The sequence below is a fragment of the Lynx rufus genome, unplaced genomic scaffold (genome assembly GCF_022079265.1).
Source record: "Lynx rufus isolate CCGP_SWC_20201006 ecotype Redwood Valley unplaced genomic scaffold, mLynRuf1.p SCAF_8, whole genome shotgun sequence".
NCBI classification, from domain to species: domain Eukaryota; kingdom Metazoa; phylum Chordata; class Mammalia; order Carnivora; family Felidae; genus Lynx; species Lynx rufus.
This window is the reverse complement of record NW_025814896.1, coordinates 43,296,781-43,318,377: the sequence shown is the minus strand read 5'-3', so window position 1 is coordinate 43,318,377 and position 21,597 is coordinate 43,296,781. Positions and strand designations below refer to the sequence as shown.

The 21,597-nt window shown below is 40.3% G+C and overlaps 1 protein-coding gene and 2 pseudogenes across 2 annotated transcripts; 1 reads left to right on the top strand and 2 right to left on the bottom strand.

The window, feature by feature from the left end:
* Positions 1 to 2,668: 2,668 nt before the first annotated feature.
* MGME1 (mitochondrial genome maintenance exonuclease 1) lies at positions 2,669 to 21,583 on the bottom strand. Of its 2 annotated transcripts, none has more exons than XM_047068482.1 (5): positions 21,271 to 21,583; positions 20,046 to 20,628; positions 15,331 to 15,547; positions 3,719 to 3,851; positions 2,669 to 3,328 (listed from the first exon to the last, which is right to left on the bottom strand). In XM_047068482.1, exons 2-5 carry the CDS (start codon positions 20,557 to 20,559, stop codon positions 3,167 to 3,169), a joined length of 1,026 nt encoding a protein of 341 aa, XP_046924438.1. In that variant the 5' UTR covers positions 20,560 to 20,628; positions 21,271 to 21,583; the 3' UTR covers positions 2,669 to 3,166. The 2 variants fall into 2 exon arrangements, with proteins under 2 accessions (XP_046924438.1, XP_046924437.1); XM_047068481.1 differs by having other exon boundaries at positions 20,046 to 20,625.
* LOC124503190 (DPY30 domain-containing protein 1-like) lies at positions 8,018 to 13,007 on the bottom strand (annotated as a pseudogene).
* On the top strand, positions 17,552 to 17,649 carry LOC124504503 (uncharacterized; annotated as a pseudogene).
* Positions 21,584 to 21,597: the final 14 nt, after the last annotated feature.

The window sequence follows — 21,597 nt, the reverse complement described above, 5'->3', positions numbered from 1 at the left end:
CCAGTAGGCAAACTGGTTACCTAGAAACACAATGACTGGGGTGCCTGGGTGGCTCAGTCGGTTGAGTGTCCAAATTCAGCTCAGGTCATGATCTCACGGTCTGTGAGTTCAAACCCCGCATCGGGCTCTGTGCTGACGGCTCAGAGCCTGCAGCCTGCTTCGGATTCTGTGTCTCCCTCTCTCTTCCCCTTCCCTGCTCATGCTCTGTCTCTGTCTCTCTCTCTCAAAACTAAATAAACATTAAAAAAAATTAAAAAAAAAAAAAAAAAAAAAGAAACACAATGACTTACAACTAACCCTCTTCCTGTATTTACCAGAGTCAACACATATGAAACCACAGGTCATATGTTGACAAGTTTTCCTAGAACTATAATAGGTTTATAGAGGTTAATGCTCTCAGATTAAACAGGGATAATGGCTCCGAGCAAGAGGCTAGGTCTGGGGGTGGGGACGGGGAGGGCAGAAGGCATAATTTTAGAAAGATTTGAAAATTGGTTTTTAGTGCCAGCATGGACTTTTTGTCAGCAGCTGAGTGCACTAAGAATGTAAATTACGGAGGAGAAGGCTATGTGGGTAGCTTTGAACCTAATGGATTGTCTCAAAGCCGAAGACTGTAATACTGTGTCCTGTACTGTAAGGAAGCCTCCTCACAAAAGCAATTTATACCTCCTTTTAAAAAATATTTTAAGCATCCTCAATCAGAGAATCCCTCATCACAAATCTTGTTTCATTTCACTGGAGTTTAATATGCCATATCACTTAGGGGAACACGTGGTATCCACAGTTCAGTAACATACATAGTAATTTTTTTTTTTAAGTTTATTTATTTTGAGAGAGAGAGAGAGCATGCGTGGGTAGTGGAGGGGCAGAGAGAGGGGGGGAGAATCCCAAGCAAGGCTCCACTCTGTTAAGTGCGGAGCCTAATGCTGGACTCAAAGTCACAAACGGTGAAATCATGACCTGAGCCAAAATCAAGAGTTGGGTGTATAACCGATTGAGCCACCCAGGTGCCCCCATAGATGGTAATTCTTGAAAAATTATCTAGTTAAGAAACGCAGATTTGGCTTTCTCCTCCTATGTGTTAGTGGGGAAAACAACTTTTCATTGACATTTCCCTCTCAAGAGGACTGCGACTTCTTGTAGTGACATCTGAGGAATATTAGGATTGTAGTGAGGAACTGGTGTGTCCCTGGGTCTTTCAGGGAAGCCTGCCCAGGGATCAACCTTCATTGTTCTCATAGAACCGTCTGCCTGGTCAGACTCTGAGTCTTTCATGGAACTCTTCGTGCCATTAGCTCGGGAGATTCTTCATGCAAAGTGACAGGTCCAAGGTGCATTTATAGTAACTCAAGAGAACTGTATTAAAATGAAGTCTTGCTGGGCCCTGGTCTCACAGTGTGGCAAAATCTGTTACAACTTTTAATTATCTCACTTGATTTTTCATTTTGGAAATGACAGGCTACATGAATATCTGCTGCTTGGAAAGAATGCAGAGGTGTATATACGAGTCAGTGAAAGGTCTCCCTCAACCCTCCTCTCTCCTACCTGAACCTTACTTTCCTTGCCAGGTGACCATGGTGGACAGCACCTCCTTCTTGTGTGCACTTACAGAGAACACATACCAAAGCTACTGAGCCAGTAGCAAACATGTGAATTCTGGGTGCGCCCGGGTGACTCAGTCAGTTAAGCGTCCAACCCTTGACTTCGGCTCAGGTCATGATCTTGCAGTTTGTGAGTTCGGGCCCTGGCTCTGCGCTGACAGTGCGGAGCCTGCTTGGGATTCCCTCTCTCCTCTCTCTACCCGTTTCGTGCTCTCTCAAAATAAATAATTAAACCTAAGAAAAAATTGTGATTTCTGAACTTCTAAAACCAAATCTAAACAATTTCCAGGTTTATGAAATTACTCTAGAAACACACAAATCTAAATACAAAGAAACAGAAACAAAAGCTTCATTGCTTTACTTACATTTTGTATTTTATTTCTTACAATTAACAGCTAAGAAAAAAGTGATTTTGGCACCCTATTATTTTAAGACCACAGCTGTCACTCAAATGCTAACCCATCCCATAAAACAGGGAACCTTCCCCCAAAGCTACACTGGCCATTTATTCAAGTTTCCTGATCCCAGTGACAACTAATAATTTTTATTACTTATCAAACACAGAAAAATTAGATTATTGTTCTCCCTAGCTGAAAAATCTCACAAATGATACTTTTTCTCTGTGCACATGGTTCACTGACTCAAACCAGGATAAAGCTACTAAAATATCTATAGTTACGCATCTCAGACTGGGGTCTGGATACCTGTGGGAGTTATTTAGTGTATGCTAGGGGGGACTGGCAATGATGCTCCATCTTCCCAGAGAGCAATGCTTATTTGAGGCTAAGGACTCACATATTTATTTTCCAAAAAAGTTAAAAGGAAGCTTTTTTTCCCCAAATGAAATATATAGAAAACTTCAGGGGCGCCTGGGTGGCTCAGTCAGTTGAGCGTCTGACTTTGGCTCAGGTCATGATCTCATGGTTCGTGGGTTTGAGCCCTGTGTCAGGCTCTGTGCTGACAGCTCAGAGCCTGGAACCTGCTTCAGATTCTGTGTCTCCCTCTCTCTGCCCCTTCCCTGCTCATGCTCTGTCTCTGTCTTAAAAATAAATTAAAAAAAAAAAAAAAAAAGAAAACTTCAATATATAAAACCAGTTTTAGGAGGCTGCACTGGCAGTAGGAGTTGGCCGATGCAAGTTCCCCCCACCCCACACATAGCCTGGGGGCGTGTGGCCCCTTCCCTCCCAGGGTACCCTGAGGGAACTTCTTGCACACCAAGCCTCACCCTCTCCAATCTCAATTCAAAGACTGGGCATCCTCCTTGGGATAACAGAAAGTTTGCTGGGGGAGTCCAAGGGACACCAATGCTGTGTGAGTCCTGCTTGCCCTTTTCCAGATAAGTGACAGACCTTACTTCCTTGTGCTTTTTTTTTATATGCTCAAGTCCAACCTTTAAAATCTAAACTCTTCTGGCTTTTCAATCTTTTTGGCTGTACTACATTTCAACAAATACTTCCACTTGTGTAATGAAGCTCTTAGATCCTGTCACATCTCTACAGTAAACAACAATATATCTTCCCAAACTGTGAGGAACTACTCAATGTTCCCAAACAGTGTCCTGTCCTCTAATCTGGTTTCTGAATATTCTGGTTCTTTTCCTTCTTCGTGTATTCTTCTAGTCGAAGAAGCCACTTGGCCCAGTACTGGGAACAGAGCTCAGTGTCCATGAAATGGGGGTGAGCAGGGGATCCATCCTTGTAGGCAACCACAATTAAGCCACACTGAACCTAGGAAGAAACACAGGGCAGTTCCAGTATTTATACGGTAGGGCCAGAGTTGATGTTCATTTCCGTCTTGCTTCAGGGCAAACTCAGAACAAAACAATCTACAATAATATCTTCTAACGGTTTCGAAGATGGGTTGATGAAAGATTGTATCAGGATACATAAGAACACAAAGATGACAAATAAGATATCCAAGAATGGACTGTGAACACTAAAGCACTATTAGCAATGACAGAAAGCTCAGGAACAGAGGGAAGTGCTTCTTAAGGTGGTAAAAGGACAAGGAATGGAGTAAACAGGGGGACACAAACAGAATAAAAATCATAAGGAGTTAAATGGCCATACATAAGCATTGACCAAGGCTTTACATAAGCAGAGGTGCAGTGTCCTGACCTGAAAGCTGTAGTTGGCATCATTATTTATGGCACCAACATAGGCCACAACCTGCAGCGGGTTGTCAAACGTATTTCGGATATAAGGTTTTGGTTTCTCCGATGTCTTCCAATCAATCACACACAGCTTGCCCCTAAAGAGAAACCAAAGGAAGTCTTAGTAGGTAACCGTCCAAACTGAGAAACCCTAATAGGTTAAGCCTTTTCTCAGGTATAGTTTATTATCACTCAATGACCTCTCCCCACTTCTCTTTAAAAAAAAATTTTTTTTTTTCTTTAATGTTTACTTATTTTGAAAGAGAGAGGCAGAGGCAGAGGCAGAGAGTGAGAGGCTCCCAAGCAGGCTCCGCGCTGTCAGCACAGAGCCTGAGGCAGGGCTTGAACTCAGGAACCGTGAGATCATGACCTGAGTGAGTCAAGATCAAGAGTCGGACGCTTAACTGACTGAGCCACCCAGGCACCCCTTTCTCCACTTTTCAAAAAGACAGCTGCCCTGATCTCTACTTCTGAGGATTAGAGAAGTGTGATGTTCTCTTTCCGATGAGCCCTATACTCAGCTCAGTGACAGGCCTGCCAGGGGTGTGATGGGAAGTGCTTCCTGAAGTACCCGGCTGACAATGACAGGGGCAGGCCCATGTGGAAGTGCTAGGGGACTTTTCCACAGTTCTAGTTTCTAAACTTTCTCGAAATTCCTTTGGACCCTCATGGCTTCCTTTTCTTTAACAGTTGACAGGGGAATTGAAACTATGTCTCTATCACTATCTCAGTTGATGAAGCACAACAGATCAGTAGCAAAGTCCCCATCATAAAGGATGAAGCATAGTGCTTCAGAAATCCTCTTGCTCAGAAACCAAAGCTGAGGCTAAAATCTGTTAGCATTTAATAGGCACCAACTATAAGCAGAGATACAGATAAGAAGACCTGGTCCCTGCCCTGAAAGTTTACACACAGGGCAGGGGGTCTTCCTAGTAGGGATATTGGGGGGAAAAAATTCCTGCCAGTTTCTAAAGAAAGTCAAATAACCAGTGCATTCTCCCCATTACCCCTCTCCTGGTAGGATTTTATACTTGCCAAACGCAGAGATCAGAAGGATCACAGGGACAGTAGACTGACAACTGGTGACTACTTGTTCAATCTTTCATGATTTCAAGTTTTAAAAAATTTTATTTATTCTGAGAAAGAGAGTGTGCACGAGTCGGGGGGGGGGGATAGAGATAGAATCCCAAGCAGGCTCTACACTATCAGCACAGAGCCCAATGTGGGGCTCGAACTCACAAACTGTGAGATCATAACCTGAGCCAAAACCAAGAGTCAGCTACTTAACCGTCTGAGCCACCCAGGGGCCCTTCATAACTTCAATTTCAAAACCAGCGGTCCAAACGGAGATGTTGTACAAAGTATGCATGTTACGTACCTGTGACCATAGCTCTAGAGTTACAACCTATGCAATGTATTTATAAGTCAGCCTAGAGTAGCACTGTCTAAATGATATAAAATGCAAGCTATGTGTTATTTCAAATTTTCTAGTAGTTACATCAAAAAAGAAAAAAGGAAACAGGTGAAATTTTAATGTTTTATTTAACCCAACATACCCCAAATTTGATCATTTCATTATGTAATACAAAAAAAATTATTAATGGGATACCATACCTTCTTTTTTGTACTAAGTCACTGAAACCTACTTTGCCCATTTACAGCATACCTCAGCTGAGATTGGCCACACTAAGTATTTAAAGGCCGTATGTAGCTAGTGGGTATTCTCTTAGTGCAGGTCTAGAGGTAGTTTTACTATTTCTGTCAAACTTTGTAATATTACAAAACAATTATAATCTATGCAAATGAAGAGAGGGCCCCAGTAACCCCAGAACCTCAGTTCTCAACCTGGAGCAAATCAAAATACCCTAAAATAAAGATTTCTGATATGGACCACTGTCTCTTGCAAAACATACTTCATACTATAACTTGCAGAACTTAATAATGTGGAAAAGATTTTTAGTAGTATAACTCCAAATTAAAACTGAACAAAGACAGTTCATAACAAATGAAAAGATGTTCAGTCTAACCTAAGTGAAATGCAGACTGAAATTATGAGATACAATGTTAATAAATTATATCTAACACTGTGTCATTAAAACTGTGCAGAAATAAGCACACCTTCATCTGGGAAAACTTACAATGCACATACCCTTTAACATAGCAATTTCCTTTTTAGGTACCTGCTGGAGAGAATGGTTTGATACCCTGGGGATAAATGCCTGGGAAAATGTCATAAAAGTGACAAATGCCTGGAAAATTTAAGTATTCATATCCAGGCCTACTTCAGACTAACTGTATATATCATCCACCAGAACAAACCAGCAAATGAACCTGTGCGTCTGCCTAGAGAAACTCTCACAACAGTATACAAGGAGACACGCTCACTGCTGCAGTTCGTGATTGTGAAAAACTAGAAATTACCTGAATTTCCCCAAAAGGAAATGGATGTGGTTCATTAGTAAAAAGGAATACCAAATAAGTTGAAAACAGAGAACAAGATCAAAATAATCATGCTAACAGTTACTGAGTAGATAGTATTCATTTTAAGTACTATACAGAGAATGTCTCATTTAGTCTCTATAACAACTCTATGAGGTAGATCCTATCTTTTGTCTTATTTTATTTTTTTCTTAAGTAGGCTCCAGGCTGGGTGTGGAGCCCAACACCGGTCTTGAACACACAACCCTGAGATCAAGACCTGAACTGAGATCAAGAGTTGGACGCTAAACCAACTGAGCCACCCAGCGCCTGTCTTATTTTACAGATGAACAAATTGAAGTACAGAGAGCCTAAGTAACTAGCCTAACGTTAAGATGAAAAGCCAGAAATGAAACCCAGCCAGCCTGGCTCTCGACCCTCGTATCTTACCAGCTTTGTGATAAGACATATCCAGAAGCTTCTCTGTATTGTGACTATTACAGACATGTATGTAACAATACACAGTGGTGTTTGTATGCAGAGTAGACTGGCAATGTACCTGTGCATGCATTATACAGTGTTGTGGGTGTGTTAAATAATATAGGAAGTAGCCTAGAAGGACACAGTAGCAAATTTATCACAGTGATTGTCCTTGGCCAGGGGTCTATGAGAGGAGATAAGAGGGTTATAGGTGATGCAAGCTTATTTTATGTTATATTTAAAAAAAATTGGAAGCAGATGTGACGAAGTGTTAACAACTGCTAATTCTGAGTGGTGGAAAATTATTAAAAGAGAAAAGGATGTTGCAGATCATATAAACTCTAATAAGGATCTCTAGAATGTTTTCAGAATGAGAAAAGCAGGGTTTGGCACTGTTAGTAAGTGGGGGTGGGGACCAATGATAGTGCATGCAGTCATAAAAATATCTCAGGATCACAAGAACTTTTAACCAAAGGTTAAAACCAGGATGGGGGTAGAGGATTCTAGGAGGATGGAAGAGTAGGACGCACCAGAAATCTGTAGGCCCACCTTGACAACAATTACAACGGCAGAATCTGTCTGATCCAATTATTGGAAATCCAGAGGCTACTGAAGGTTTGGATGGTAAACTGTGGTTAATTTTGGTCAATTTCAGCTCTTAGCAGCTACCCATCCCCCTCCTCCTCATGAGGCAGGCAGCTGTGCACATGATCCTGGAGCAGGGTGTACAAGGCTCGTGGGAATGGGAGGGGACACAAAGGACCCCTTCTCCGTGTTATCAACACCGACTGCAGTTTCTGTTCACAGAGGTGTAGACAAGAGGAGGGTAGCTATTGTTATTGCAACTCCACCCACTGCTGCAAGCCCCTCTCCTTCCACCTGCCTGACTTCCTGGGGATTTAAAGGGCCAACGCACATTTTTTTCCACCCCTTCATTTTTCTTTTTTTCCTTTTTGGGAATTAGATGCTAAAGACTACAACATCCAAAAGCAACTGCATATATGCGGAAAATTAAAAAGTGACAGTAACTGTGCATGTCCAGGGAGAGGCACAGGCTCAGAAAAGACCTGAGAAGACCTTAAGTTCATACCTCAGACTGATCCTTAGGAAAGAACCTACAACAACACCACCCCCAATAAAAACAATGAACAAAATCTGGCAAACCCAGGGGTAGAGGGAGAACCTGATTTCCAGAATTACATACTAGATTCAAATGCCCAGTTTTCAATAAAAAAAGTCACAAAGCATACAAAGAAACAGGAAAGTTATGGCCCAAAGAGGAAAAAAAGAAATCAACATAAATTGCCCCTGAAAAAGATGTGATAGCAGATCTAGCCAAAGACCTTTTTGGTCTTAAAGATGCTCAAAAACTTCAATAAAGGTAAATACACGGGCAATTATAAAAGCAAGTATTATTGTAACAATGGTTTGTAACTCCACTTTGTTTTCTACAGTTAAAACAAAAAACTTGAAGCAAGCAGACAAATTTATTCTTCTCAGGTTGGTTGATCATACAAATCTTGATCCACATTTAATGAAACATCAGATAGCATTGGCTCATCATGTTCTTCCACTCTGCTCAAGTGAGGTGCCCCATACAGATCATTAATTTCAACTTGTGTTTTCCGGGTTGGCTGCTGTATCTATCCTCTGAATGTGAAACATCTTCACTCTTATTTTCTACACACATTCTCATCTCCTTCTCTAATTGTTCTTGAGCTCTCTACAGTTCTCCTGTTCATTTTCTTGCATTTCCAACTCCAGCTGAACTATCAGCTATTGCTGCTGAAACATGAGCTCCTTTTACTTAAGTCTCTCCCCCACTTCAGGCTCCATTGGAGCTAGTTCTCATTCATGCTCCAAGTCGGCCATTTTCTTTTGTCTCGGCTGCTCCATGGTTACATTTTCCTTACACCTGTAAATCCCAATACTACATATTGTATTGGATCCACTAGGCAAATTCTTGCCACTTCTACTGGACCCCGAGTTAGACATGTTCCAAGGTACTTTTGATGGTATGTTGACTCCCTCTCTAACTCTTAACCTTAACCCGCCAACCGCACATATATAAAGACAATTTTGTGATATCAACAACTGAAAGGGTTAGGGACAGAGCTGTCAAAGGAGCATAGTCTGTGTATGCCACTGAAGTTAAATTGGTATAAATTCAAATCAAAGCACTATAACTGGGATGTTAAATGTAATCCCCATGGTAATCAAAAAGAAGATAGCTATAGAATATACACAAAAGGAAATGAGAAAGGATTTGAAATGTTTCATTACAAAAAAGGAAATAAAACATAAAAGAAGACTGTAGCATACAGGAAATGAGACCAAAAAGCTATAATGCATGTAAAAAATAAATAACAAAATAAAAGAAGTTCCTCCTTGTAACTATTTTTTTTTTTAATGTTTATCTATTTATTTTTGGAGAGAATCCCAAGTAGGTTCCATGCTATCAGCACATAGCTAGACGCAGGGCTCGATCTCATGAACTGTGAGATCATGACCTGAGCCGAAAATCAAGAGTCAGATGCTTAACTGCCTGAGCCACCCAGGTGCCCCATTTACATTTGGCAGAATGGATAAAACATATGATTCCACTATATGTTGTCTACAAGAGATTCACAGTATAACCAAAGATACAAATAGGCTGACTGTGAAAAGACAGAAAAAGATATTCCATGCACATAATAACTGAAAAAGAGCAAAGGTGGCTCTAAAACCAGACAAAACAGTCTTTAATAAAAGGTTCAATACATCAAGATATAACACTTATAAACATTTATGCATCTAGTAACAGACTAACAAAATATATGAAGGAAAAACTGAAAAAAGTTGAAGGGAGAAATACATTTCTTTCTTTCTTTCTTTTTTAAGTTTTATTTATTTAAAAAATCTCTATACCCAACATGGGGCTTGAACTCTGACTCTGAGATCAAGAGTCGCATGCTCTTCTGACTGAGCTAGCCAGGTGCCCCCAAAACAGTTCTATAATAATAGTTGGAGACTTCAATATCTATTTTCAATAATGGGTAGAACCAGACAGAAGGTGAGTAAGGAAATAAAGGACTTAAAACAACACAATAAACCAACTAGATTAACAGATATATAGCACTTGCTCCCCAACAACTGAATATGTATCTTTTCAAGCACACACAGGAATTTTCCAGGACAAACCATATGTTAGGCCATAAAGAATAAGTCTCAATATATTTAAAAAGATGCCATACAAAGTATCTTCTCTAATCACAAGATGAAGTTAGAAATCAATAACAGAAGTAAAACTTGAAAAAAAGTCACAAATTTGTGGAAATTAACACAATCAGCCAAAGAAAAAAAAATCACAGGGGAAATTAGAAGATACTTAGAAATGAATAAAAATGAAAATACAGCATACCAAAACTTAAAGAACACCATTCTTTTAATACTGTAACAGTATTACAGAAGAAGTACATAGCAATAAATACATTAAAAAATAGGAGAATTAAATCAATATCTTAACCTTACAACTTAAGGAACCAAAAAACGAAAATGTACACCCAAAGCTTATAGAAGGAAATAAGAGATTTAAGATAATTGAAATACAGAATGGAAAAACAATAGAAAAAAAAATCACTGAAACTAAACATTGGTTTTTTGAAAAGATGAACAAAATTGACAAACTTTTAGCTAGATGGATTAGAAAAAAAGAAAGACTCAAATTCCATAAATCAGAAATGAAATTGGGGACATTACTACTACTTCAGAAATAAAAAGGAGAAGAGTACTATGAAAAATCATATGCAAACAAGTTGGATGAACGAGATGAAATAAATAAATTCCTAGAAACATAAAACGTACTAGGACTAAGTCATGAAGAAACAGAGTATCTGAATAGCTCTATAATTAGTAAGGAGATTTCATCAGTAATCAAAAATCTACTAGCAAATAAAAGCTCTAGACCTGATGACTTTATGGGTGAATTCCACCAAACATTTACATAACTAATACCAATACCAACAATTTTCCCCAAAAATTGAAAAGTAGGGAACTCTTCTTGACTCATACTTTATGAATCCAGCATTACTGTGATACCAAAGCCAGACAAAGACACTGACTGCAGAACAATAATCCTTATGAGGGGTGCCTGGGTGGCTCAGTTGGTTAAGCATCTGACTTTGGCTCAGGTCATGATCTCGTGGTTCGGTTTGTGAGTTCAAGCCCCACACCAGGCTCTCTGTTGTAGCTTTGGATCCTTGGTCTCCCCAGTCTCTGCCCTTCCCCCACCCTCTCTCTCAAAAATAAATAAATATTACAAAAAAAATAATCCTTACGAACACTGATGCAAAAATCCTCAACAAAATACTAGTAAACCAAATTCAGCAACATACTAAAAGGATTATACACAATGACAAAGTGGGCTTTATTCCTGGAATGCAAAAATGATTCAACACAATGAAAATTGGGGTGCCTGGGTGGTGCAGTCGGTTAAGCGTCCGACTTCAGCCAGGTCAGGATCTCGCGGTCCCGGAGTTTGAGCCCCGCGTCAGGCTCTGGGCTGATGGCTCAGAGCCTGGAGCCTGTTTCCGATTCTGTGTCTCCCTCTCTCTCTGCCCCTCCCCTGTTCATGCTCTGTCTCTCTCTGTCCCAAAAATAAATAAAAAAAAAACAAAAAAACAAAAAAAACACAATGAAAATTAACCAGCGTAATATACCTTAACAGAATGAGGAAAACTACATAATTACCTTAATTGATGAAGAAAAAGCATTTGACAAAATTAAATATCCTTTAATGAAAAAAATACTCAACAAGCTAGGGATAGAAAAAAACTACCTCAACATAGTAAAGGCTATATATGAAAAACCCACAGTAAACATCATACTCAATGGTAAAAGACTGGAAAGTTTTCCTCTAAGATCAGGAACAAGGCACGGCTGTCTACATTCACCATTTCTATTTAACAGCATCTGGATATTCAAGCCAAAGCAAGTAGGCAAGACAAAGAAATAAAAAGCATCCAAACTGATGGGGCGCCTGGGTGGCTCAGTCAGCTGAGCGTCCGACTTCGGCTCAGGTCATGATCTCACGGCTCGTGGGTTCGAGCCCCATGTCGGACTCTGTGCTGACAGCTTGGAGCCTGGAGCCTAGAGCCTGCTTCGGATTCTGTGTCTCCCTCTGTCCCTGCCCCTCCCCCACTCGTGCCACGTCTCTCTCAAAATAAATCAACCTTAAAAATCTTAAAAAAAAAAAAAAAAAAAGCATCCAAACTGGAAAGGAAGTAAAATTATCTCTGTTTGCAGTTGACATGATCTTTTATATTAAAAATTCTAGGGGCGCCTGGGTGGCGCAGTCGGTTAAGCGTCCGACTTCAGCCAGGTCACGATCTCGCGGTCTGTGAGTTCCAGCCCCGCGTCAGGCTCTGGGCTGATGGCTCAGAGCCTGGAGCCTGTTTCCGATTCTGTGTCTCCTTCTCTCTCTGCCCCTCCCCCGTTCATGCTCTGTCTCTCTCTGTCCCAAAAATAAATAAACGTTGAAAAAAAAAAAATTTAAAAATTCTAGGAGCGCCTGGATGGCTAAGTTGGCTACGCATCCGCTTCTTGATTTTGGCTCAGGATGTGATCTTGCAGCTGTGGGATGGAGCCCCATGTCAGGCTCCGCACTGAGGGTGAGGCCTGCTTGGGATTCTCACTCTCTCTCTCTCTCTCTCTGCCCCTCCCCTGCTCATGCATGCACTCTCTCTCTCTCTCTCTCTCAAAATAAATAAAAATAAGCTTAAACAAAAAAACTCTATGAAGAATTGACACAAAAACTGGTAGGACTATATAAATAAATTCAGCAAAGTAGCAGATACAAAGCCAACAATGAAAAGTCAGGAGCATTTCTATACATAAACAATGAACAATCTGGAAAGAAAATTACAAAACAATTCCATTTATAATAACATCAAAATGTATAAAATACTTGAGAATTAACCCAGGAGACTAAAGACTTCTACAATGAAAACTACAAATCATTGCTGAAAGAAATTAAAGGCATAAATGGTAACATACACCATGTTCATGGATTAGAAGATTTGATATTGTTCAGATGTTCATACTACCCAACGTGATACACAAATTTAATATAATCTCTATAAAAATCTCAACAACAATTTTTGCACAAATAGAAAAACCCATCCTAAAATCCATATGGAATCTCAAGGGACTCTGAACAGCCAAAACAACCTTGAAAAAGAAAACTGGAGGACCCATACTTGATTTCAAAACTTACTACAAAGCTATAATAACTAAAATAGTGTGGTGCTGGTATAAAGACAGATATATATACCAATAGAAATGAATAGACAGCCCAGAAATAAACCCTCACCACACATAGTCACATGATTTTGGACAATGGTATCAAGTTTATTCAATGCGGAAACGGCAGTCTTTTCAACAAATGGCCCTGAAGAGTGTGGCTATCCACATGCAAAAGAATGAAGTTGGACTCCTACCTAACCCCATATACAAAAATTAACTCAAAATGGATCCATGAACTAAAGGTAAGACTTAAAACTACATAAAACCCTTAGAAGAAAACACAAGGCCCAAGTTTAATGACACTGGATTTGGCAATGATTTAATGGATGTGACACCAAAGGCACAGGCAACAAAAGAAAAAATACAGGAAAGTTTTTTAAAAATTGTGCATCAAAGGATAAAGATAAGTCAGTCACAAAAAGACAAATACTTTGATTCTACCTACATAAGGTACTTAACAGTAGTCAATCAAATTCATAGAGACTGAAAGTAGAATGGTGGTTGCCAGAGGCTGGAAATAGAGGAGATTACAATGATTACTTTAACGGGCCCAGGATTTCAGTTTTATAAGATGAAATGTCCTGGAGATGGGTGGTATTGATGGTTGTACATTATGAATGTATGTAATAATACTCAACTGTATACTTAAAAATGGTGAATTTTATGGTAAATGTTATGTTATATATACTTTACCACATTAAAGACCTTTTTTTTTTTCAACGTTTATTTATTTTTGGGACAGAGAGAGACAGAGCATGAACGGGGGAGGGGCAGAGAGAGAGGGAGACACAGAATCGGAAGCAGGTTCCAGGCTCTGAGCCATCAGCCCAGAGCCCGACGCGGGGCTCGAACTCACGGACCGTGAGATCGTGACCTGGCTGAAGTCGGACGCTTAACCGACTGCGCCACCCAGGCGCCCCTAAAGACCTTTTTTAAAAGAAAAAGTGGGGATGGGAGATTTACTTTTAATAGCTTGGATTAACCAAATGCATATATTACCTATTAAAAAGTGTTTTTAAAATTTCTGAAAACTTAATTTTCTGAAACATTCAATGTTCATATTCTTAACGTTGATGCTTTTCACTTAAAGAGCAGAAAACAAACGTCAGCACTGTGTACAGCGCGGTTAAGCGTTTGGCGTCATGAACTTCTTATAGGCCTTGGGTAGAACTGATCAAACGGCGGCCTTGGTTAATCTAAAGGGCAGCTAAAAATAGCTTATTAAATTTCTAGGCACATAGGCCTCCTCACAGATACAAAGCAGCTATGGCACAAAACTGTTTGGTTGCCTAAACAGTTTCCAGACTTAATGAATGCTCTGTCAATTTTTTTTTAATTCAAATTTTTTTTTTTTAATTTTTTTTTTCAACGTTTTTTTTTTATTTATTTTTGGGACAGAGAGAGACAGAGCATGAACGGGGGAGGAGCAGAGAGAGAGGGAGACACAGAATCGGAAACAGGCTCCAGGCTCTGAGCCATCAGCCCAGAGCCTGACGCGGGGCTCGAACTCACGGACCGCGAGATCGTGACCTGGCTGAAGTCGGACGCTTAACCGACTGCGCTACCCAGGCACCCCGTTAATTCAAATTTTAACTAGAATTCCAAGAGTTATACTCACAGGTTTTTCCCTATCCTTGTGTATTGCATCCTTTTTTTGGAATAGGGATATCTGCAGGTTATATCTCCCGTTGGAATATGGAATAAGTGGGAAAAACAGTAACAGAGCAGCAATTTAAAAACCACAGGAAGCTTTAGGAAGCTCAGAGTTCCTATCTATGTCAAACACTGCCTGGAAGCCAGGAAAAGAGTTAATTTTCAGGGCCAATAGATAAAGGTGCTATTTTTAGGGGAATGGGGAAACAATGCAGGAATCAAATTGGATGTTGCAGCTGGTAGTTTGCTTGGGCTTAGGGGAGGCGGAACATGCTGGATATTGAAAACTTATACCTTTTCTCCAGCAAATACTTTGATTTTGGAACACAGATTTACAAGAATTAGGAGGCTCTTCCTCCTATATCTGTCCTTACTTCCTACCCCATACCCAATTCTTTTTTTTTTTTTTTTTAATTTTTAATTTTATTAGAGAGAGAGAGACAGAGGGAGAGAATCTCAAGCAGGCTCTGTGCAAAGCATGGAGCCTAACACAGGACTTGATCTCATGACCCTGAAATCATGACCTGAGCTGAAATCAAGAGTTGGATATTCAACTGACTTAGCCACCCAGGCGCCCCCTGCCCCCAGTTCTTTTACGTATCATATAGGTTTTGACTTCACAAGACTACACCTTGGAGCAGGAATTCAGAGGAAGAAACAGTATTTGATAGGCATCATCAGTTCCACCCTGTGTTAATTTATCTCCACACTTCGATGGAAAAAAAAAAAAAATCTAATACTTACTGATACTCAGCCACACAGTCCAGCAGACCTACATACTTTAAGGTCTCATGTTGAACAGCACTTTCAAGAGCTCGCACTCCACTGACATCTTTCAGAATATGCTGGACACTTTCGACATATCCAGATTCAAGATTCTCATCTCTCTCTTTCAAGTCTCCTTGGGGTGAAAGTATGCTTTCCAAGGCTTTATGGAACCGTTTCCCTTGTAAAAATATGTCTGAAAAGAAAATCAGGGGAAAAAGAAAAACAAGTAAGAACAAAGCTAGTACTAAAAGATAAATGCCTTAAACCTTGTGAACAGTAAAATTAGAAATTACATAAAGTACCTTTAAAGTGACAATCCCTAAAACACACATTTCAGCCTCTTGTGAAACCTGAGAATCGCACTTTGAAAACCAAAGGGACTGAAATAGCTTGAACAATAAAATTCATTAAAATAAAGAATTTCTAGGATTAGGCCAAAGCTACAATTGAAGATCTGGGGGCAATAGGACCACACCTAGTTTAGGGTACTGTGAATTTAAGTATCCATTAGTGTAACTTAACTGGTTGTGATAAGTAATTATTGGAAATTTAAGGAACTTTGCTTCTGTTCACAATTCTTTTTACAATCAACACTTAATGAATACAGGTGGGGGAATCCTTTTACTAAGGCTTAATGAATGGCAAGGAATGAAAATCAAGGCATATACAAATTAAAAACAACAAATTGGATGTTTTGGAACTTGGGGGTGAGGAGAAGAAATATGTAACACTCTTCTGCATTTTTTTTTTAGGGCAAGAAGAGCCTAATTTTTTCCTGAATTTTTTTCCTCATATGCTTAAAAAAATTTGACCTATAGTTGCCATACGTTATATTCATTTCAGGCATACAACATAATGACTTGATATCTGCATATCCTCATACACTTTCAAGAAAAGAAAACCAAACATATTTAACAAACCCAAGAAGTTCTATGTATTCACTTGACTCTTGATAAGGGAAGGAGACAAAGAAAAGGCATTGTGCTAAGCAGTGGCCTTGGCACTTTCAAAATATTATTTAACTTTCAAACACAACAGCCCAGCAAGAGAAGAATCATTACTCCCAGTTAATGAATGAAGCCTACATAGTGCTGTTCATTTGCCCCAAAGCAAAAAGGTGGACTAGCAGCTTGGCACCAGAGTGCATGTTCAATTCCAGTCTGTTATACAGCACAGTGAAGAAGGCAAAATCAGGGACCATCATTTAGATGCGCACAGGAACAGAGTAAGAAATATACATGCTTGGAGACACCCATAGAAAATGAGGAAAACAATCTCATCCACTAAGGTAATAGCAAAACCATATTACATTTGTCAACTATTGTTTTACCAGGATTTTGAAAGGTCAGTTTTACCACTGACAAAAAAAATGGAATCACTTCTGGGGAATTACTTGGAGAGTTAAATGAAATTCAACTGAGAAACTGAGTTATTACACTCCAAATGTACTTGGCTCAATTGGACTTACTAGCATATGAAAGGCCTACAAGAAATTTAAGACAGATGGAATTAAAACCTAGGTAAGAGTATTCATCTATACATTAGCTTAATGAAAAACACAAACATGTTAAAAACAGGAAGAAAAAAATCCTACTTTATCAACTGCCAAGCAAATAAACTCATTCTCCACTGCAGACTTAACCCCTGGCTGGGTTCTTCACATAGAAGAGGCAACGAACATCAGAAGCTAGATTATATCCCTTAGATTATAAGGCTCAGAAGTCAGCCAGAGAAAATTAATATGTAATTTCACTTATACATGGAACTTAAGAAACAGAACAGATAAACATAGGGAAAAGGAAAGAAAAATAAGAGAAAAGAGAAAGGCAAACCATAACAGACTTTTTTTTTTTTTTTAATTTATTTTGAGAAGGAGAGAGAGCAAATGAGCACGAGAAGAGCAGGGGCAGAAAGAGAATCCCAAGCAGGCTCTGCACCTGCAGCTCAGAGCCCAAGTTGGTGCTCGATCTCACCAACCATGAGATATGACCTGAGCTGAAATCAGGAGTTGGACACTTAACCAACTGAGCCACCCAGGTGCCCTGAGACTCTTAAATAGAGAACAAACTGAGGGTTGCTGGAGGGGTGTTGGGCTAAATGGGTGATGGGCATTGAGCAGCACACTTGTTGAGATGAGCACTTGGTGTTATACCTAAGCGATGAATCACTAAATTCTACTCCTGAAATCATTATTATAATCGCTTCTTGGCCTTCTGGCTAAGATCAAGTGTAGTATCTGAAATCATTATTATACACTATATGTTAACTTGGATTTAAATAAAATTAAAAATTTTTTAAAAAGAAAAAAGATTGTAAGGCTCAGAACATTAAATATGATTGAATTTGTCAAAGTAAAATTTAAAAGGCATACATTTACTGCAGAAAGCATCAAGTCAGAGTAATCATTCAGTAAATTAAAGGAATGAAAGAAAAAAAATCCATGAGTCTCCAAGATTCTGACTGATAGAACCGGCAGGATTAAAAACTCACTGTAGCAAAAAAAAAATGAAGAAACCCATCTTTTCCACTATGATCAACACATATAAATCAAAGTCAAACTTTGTTATCCTTGGCAATCTTCAAAAGGTAAATTGATGCTTGAGAAACTGACCAAATGTTTGACAGAATGCCAGCTCTGGGCACTTCTCTATGCTCTAGCCTTTGGGAAGACCAGGTGGAAAGGAATTTATCAATACACTACTTAAAAACTGCCTCTCCTGACGCATTAATCAATTTAGCGGGTTAGGATATGCTCTTTTTCTTTCTTTTCTTCCTTTCTTTTTTATTGGTTGAGAGGATCAGGACACTAATCTTCATGTGATTGCCCCCTTGAGAAAACAAAAAAAAAGCAATCCCCCCCTTTTGTTGTTGTTGTTTATTTTTTTGAGAGACAGAGTGCAAGCGGGGGAGGGGCAGAGAGAGAGGGAGACATAGAACCTGAAGCAGGCTCCAGCTCTGAGCTGTCAGCACAGGGCCTGAACCCACAAACCGCAAGATCATGACCTGAGCTGAAGTCGGATGCTTAACTAACTGAGCCACCCAAATGCCCTGATTCTGTTTCTTAAAACTGATCCTGAGTTAACTGAGAAACATATCCGAGTAATAATCTAGATCAACAAAGTTGATTATATGTAAAACCACCATAGTTTTCTCTCTGCTTTGGGATGGTGGAGCTCGTTCACATTCCCAACAGAAATTCCTTTCCTTTATCAAGGAGGCCCCAGAGCACTTTTTTACTCTGCCAAGGGCTACAAGTTCTAGGTTCCCACAAGTCCTAGCAGGTTTCTGCGTTTACTTTTCTGATTCAGTAATTCCAGGATTCCCACAGCTATGACATTCCAGATTTAAGGAAAATGAAAAACAACTTCCCATGTGGAAACAACGTCAATTCTAAATTCTTGTGGTACAAATAAAAAACTTAAGATGCCATTAAAAGATGTTTTTATGTTGCTTGTTTAGAAAACAAGAGAATACTTTAGATGTTACTTATTATCTAAAGGCAGGTGGCCCTTGCATAGATTCTTGGCCCCACACAGCTGAGGAATGTTCTAAGAGATTAGGACCTTGACCATTTTTGCCATATGCAGGTACAACCTATATAAATACTTAACAGATGTGACCACATGTTTAATGTGATACCCACACACAGTTTTTTCTAAGGTGCCTAAAAACAAGTGCATTACTCCTAAAATTAAAAATGGAAGTGCTCTGTACCACCTACTAGGGGTACACATAACTGCTCTGGGAAGCATGGGCTAAGGAATGATCGATGTAAAACATAGCTCTAACAAAAAAAACAACTATATAATCTTGATGGGGACCAGAGAGTTCACCTGTGCCAATGGTCTTTCGTCTCACCTTGCTTTTGAATGGAACCTGTTTTTAAGGAAACTATTCTCCTCACTTGTCTAAGAAGTTAATAAGTTAGGAGTTGAATGGTAAAGTTTACTTATTTTCTTTTTTTTTTTTAATTTTTTTTTTTCAACGTTTATTTATTTTTGGGACAGAGAGAGACAGAGCATGAACGGGGGAGGGGCAGAGAGAGAGGGAGACACAGAGTCGGAAACAGGCTCCAGGCTCTGAGCCATCAGCCCAGAGCCCGACGCGGGGCTCGAACTCACGGACCGCGAGATCGTGACCTGGCTGAAGTCGGACGCTTAACCGACTGCGCCACCCAGGCGCCCCAAGTTTACTTATTTTCAATTACCAATCAAGAGCATCTATTATCTCAATTTGCCGAGATCTAAACAACAAATTATGTGTTCCAGCTTATTGCCAGTCTTTAAACTTACATGTCAAAGAGGAAAAGTAGAGCAAGGGGGTATTTCCTAGATTCTGAATAGCATGCCTAGCAAAGTAGAATTGTTATCAGGTGACTGATTCCTTAATTAGAGAAAACAGGCAACTCCAATACTCAAGTTTGTAGCTTATAAAACAAAATAATTTTCTACATAATTTGGTCAAATACTTGATCCCTGTGCTTCAGTTTCATCTGTGAAATGGGAATACTAGTATCTATGCCTCACAGGGCTGTCATGATTGAGCTAATATAGAGTGCTATTTAATGCTAATTATCATTTTAAAGTAGCGCCTCACTAATTCAGGTCAAAAAATACCCTCATTCTTTTGATCCAGTGCTCTATTTTCTAGAAAACATAGTAACCATACAGAATCAGGATTGAGAAAATTACTTGAAGAATATTCTGCAAAGCCATCTTCTCCCAATTCCAGAATCATCCGCTGTTTCCACCTCTCCAAGTAGAAAATCTGTTCTGATGTCATGGTCTGTTGAAGGACCTTGGTCACACTTGGAATCGTGTTTCTTTGCAAAGGGATTCTCAAAGGAATTGTAGGAGTACTTGTTGCATTTGGTTTCATGCTTTTCTCTGGATTGAAGAGAGGACACCAGTTTCCTGGAACTTTTGCCGCCTCATCTTGCTTTGGGGGCTTACACTTACTCACAGGTCCATACAGTAAATTATCCTCCTCGAACAATGATTCTGGAGTCTGAGCAAGGCCTCTGGATGACAAGACAGACTGTACTAAATCAGAATACCTTCCTTGGTCCACTTCTTCATAAGGGTTCACTTTTTTCTTCCGGCTACAGGAATAAGAGGAAGTGGAGAAATCCACACGGGTCGTTGGTTCTACAGAAAACCCCTTTGAACTTCTGAGCTGCCGGCAGATGGTCTGAAACGCCTTCATCTTTAGATGCTTTTTCACTTCCCTCTAGTCTACTTGTAATGTTAAGGGCCTTTTATTTTTGCACTCCTACTAAAAAGAAAAGTGGCATTAGATACCAAACGTATTAAATATTTAAACCGCCAAAATGAAAGCCGCATTAGCATAAGGCATATCAAATTGTATTCCATTAAGCTTTTTCGACGTGTTTGGACAAAGCTATTTCCAAAGAAAGACTCTCTTTGCCAGGAAGGACAGTACTTGTTAAATGTGAAATGCTACAGCTTGGGGCAAGACGTCCCCGATATTCAATCATAAGAAACGGGACGCCTAGAAAGGGAGGTGTGTGTGAGACACACAAAAGCAACGCTCCAGCCCGTCCTACAGCGGCCACCATGGTCACGGTTAACCACTGATCCCTACATACCAGGCTCTCTGCTAGGTATTCCGGGCGGAGACTTCTCATTTAAGCCCTTACACGCTTCAAGGTGGGTACTACTGCGACACCGTTTTACAGACGTGGAAACTGAGCTTCTGAAGGGTCCCACCAGGTCCGAGCGGGTAAGCGGTGGTCAGCGGGGCCCACCAACGTGATCCCCAGAAGGCGGCCTCCGCCTCCGCCCTACGTGTGGAACCACGGGGTGGGGACTGGACGGCTGCGGCCCCTCGTGTGGAAATCGAATTTAAGGAAGAGAAGGCTTAAATAGAAGCCCAGCTCACGCCACCGGTATGTACCTCTGAAGCCACCACACTTCGCTGAACTTCCAAAGCGCCGACAACCACTCGGGACCCGTACTTTCCTCGATCCCGCGCTTGGATCTCGAGTTTGGCTCCGCCCAAGGGGCGGTGGTCCCGGCATGCACTGCGAAGCTCCTACTCCCACAGCTAACCCCTCCTTCACTGCCATAGACACTCCCGCGATCCGTGGGGAATCCCTCCTCTCAGGCGTTAGCGCGGGCTCCTCCAAATCGCGCCCTTACGCTCTCACGATATCTTGTTACGTCACGGATGGTCGCCATCTTGGACTCTGGCTGAGTAATAAATTCTCCCGCACGAGAGAGC